Source organism: Volvox carteri (assembly GCF_000143455.1).
Source record: "Volvox carteri f. nagariensis unplaced genomic scaffold VOLCAscaffold_61, whole genome shotgun sequence".
NCBI classification, from domain to species: Eukaryota; Viridiplantae; Chlorophyta; class Chlorophyceae; order Chlamydomonadales; family Volvocaceae; genus Volvox; species Volvox carteri.
Window position 1 is genome coordinate 424804 of NW_003307604.1, and position 1905 is coordinate 426708.

Consider the following 1905-nt stretch of genomic DNA (forward strand, 5'->3'; position numbering starts at 1 on the left):
CCCGTCAAGGGGTGCGCGTCTTGATTGGCTGGAGCACACTTAAGGGACCATGCCCCAGCGACTTCATCATGTGCTCATGCGTTTTCGGTTAGGCTGTTGGGAGTTAGAGGTTAATAGACCTAATGGGCGTGAGCGCACCACACGTATCTGCAGGCTTTGTGACTGTGGAGCGGTTGAAGATGAGTTGCATGTTTTCGAAGAATGTCCCGCTTACAAGAGCATACGGGCTAAGTATGATGGTGACCTAGCCCTTACGGGGTGCAGCATGCGCACCACTATGACTGAGGCGCCACCCCTGGCATTGGCCAGGTACCTCTCGGAAATCTGGGAGGCCAGGCACGTCGCGCTGAGGCGCTTCGCCCTGAAGCGGACGAGGGAGAATGAAGATGACCTCCCGTGTACCCGCATCAATACCAATACAACGTCCATGGCCCCCCCGGCTTTTACGGACACACCCGCACTTGTGTGCGGAAATCGTAACTTGTAACTTTATTATGGGTTTAAGTTTGGAGTACTCGTATATGTGCGTTCTCTCGTCAATTTTCTGTGCCTCGTCGTTTCCCCGCCCGCCGCGGAGCACTAGAGCCGGAGTCTTAGGTCAGGTCAAGCCTGGGCTAGCACAACCAACTCACCAGCTCCAGCCGCGCTCCCCATGCCGAGGCCAGCCGCCGAGGCTGCACAACATGAGAGCAATTGAGGGGACACGTCGAGATGAGATCTTGGTGCGGGGTTGCTGGGTGCGTGTGAGTGAACTCCTTTCCAGATTTGAACCCGCACCACTCTTACCTTTCACGGACCTCATGAACTCAACAATTGCCTCGTTGTCACCGTCTATCGGAAACACCTCGAGCTCCTCCCCCGATAGTTTGGACAGGGCGAAGCACAAGTCGCCGAGCTCCTTCCCGCGCACATCCAGCGCCTTCGCGGCAGCGGTGAAAGCCGCAGCCGCCTCCTTTCTGCTGACCATTTGGCCTTCTTTCTGCTGACTACAGTAGTATGGAGGGCAGATCTTCAACCTGGTTCAGCGGCCCCCAACCACCAGCAGCTTCATGTAAAAGTTTCCCTTTGCGCATCCCAACATCAGACGCCAGTTACATAAGAAAAATGTCAGTGAATTCAAGCTTTAATCGCAGATTAGTAATGCGAGCTTGCGTAAGTAAGCTGGGTTAGTTGGGCGTAAGGCCCAATGCGTAACTGTTAGTCTAACTGTTTCGCAACGGCCCGTGTCCTCAGGGCCGTCATTTATTGCGCGCATTAAGCTGGTTAGCTTATCTTGTTTTTGTTGTTCAGCGCGCGCTGATCAACAAAACAGGTCCCGCGCCTTCGGCGCGCTTTCTGTTACTACACCGCTGTGCCTTCGGCTCGTCAGCGAGACCCATCAGGTAGAGTGCAGTGGAGAATATAAAGCACTAGCACCATAGAGTTAGCCCACCTTATTGAAGCACCTTTAGTAGTGCTAGTGGCGGCGGATGTCCCGGTATCGCTAGGCATGACTCCGCTGGTGGAGGCAACTCACAGCTATCCTACATAGCTAACTGGAATGTCACAGACTGGCATTTCCTCGAGGGCTTCTGCGACGCAGTTTATGCCCCCTGCTTTCTCCGGAGCGGGTCAACAACTCCCGCCCACCCCGGACCCAACAAGCTTGCCCCTGCAGCTACAACACTAAATGTCCTCTTGACGACGTATTTCATCAAGCTCATCCCCGAGGTTTGGGCGCGACGCTGAAGGTTTGCTCTTCAGCGGATCAGGAAATCGACGTCCGCCCACACCGGTGGTGGCTATGTGTGCGCTTCGTCCCATCCCTTCCGCGTGGCGACGGGCTCTACAACCCCAGGCGTGGAGTTTCCGGGGCAGCACGAGTAGCCCGATATGTCCACCACCTCCGTGCCCCTGCATGCTAGG

At 55.5% G+C, this 1905-nt stretch overlaps 2 protein-coding genes across 2 annotated transcripts in view; one reads left to right on the forward strand and one right to left on the reverse strand.

Annotated features, from left to right (window-relative positions):
- Positions 1 to 967, reverse strand: part of VOLCADRAFT_97496 (uncharacterized protein) — a gene marked incomplete at both ends in the record, with an annotated part of 2503 nt that extends 1536 nt beyond the window's left edge. Inside the window, 3 exons of the mRNA XM_002956478.1 lie at positions 256 to 361; positions 633 to 674; positions 798 to 967. Of these exons, the coding sequence (XP_002956524.1) occupies positions 256 to 361; positions 633 to 674; positions 798 to 967 (318 nt within the window). The remainder of the gene's footprint in view (positions 1 to 255; positions 362 to 632; positions 675 to 797) is intronic.
- A 272-nt stretch (positions 968 to 1239) lies between these two features.
- VOLCADRAFT_107263 (uncharacterized protein) overlaps positions 1240 to 1905 on the forward strand; it is a 3456-nt gene continuing 2790 nt past the window's right edge. The window contains exon 1 of the mRNA XM_002956429.1: positions 1240 to 1610. Coding sequence (XP_002956475.1) covers positions 1541 to 1610 — 70 coding nt within the window. The 5' untranslated portion in view covers positions 1240 to 1540. The remainder of the gene's footprint in view (positions 1611 to 1905) is intronic.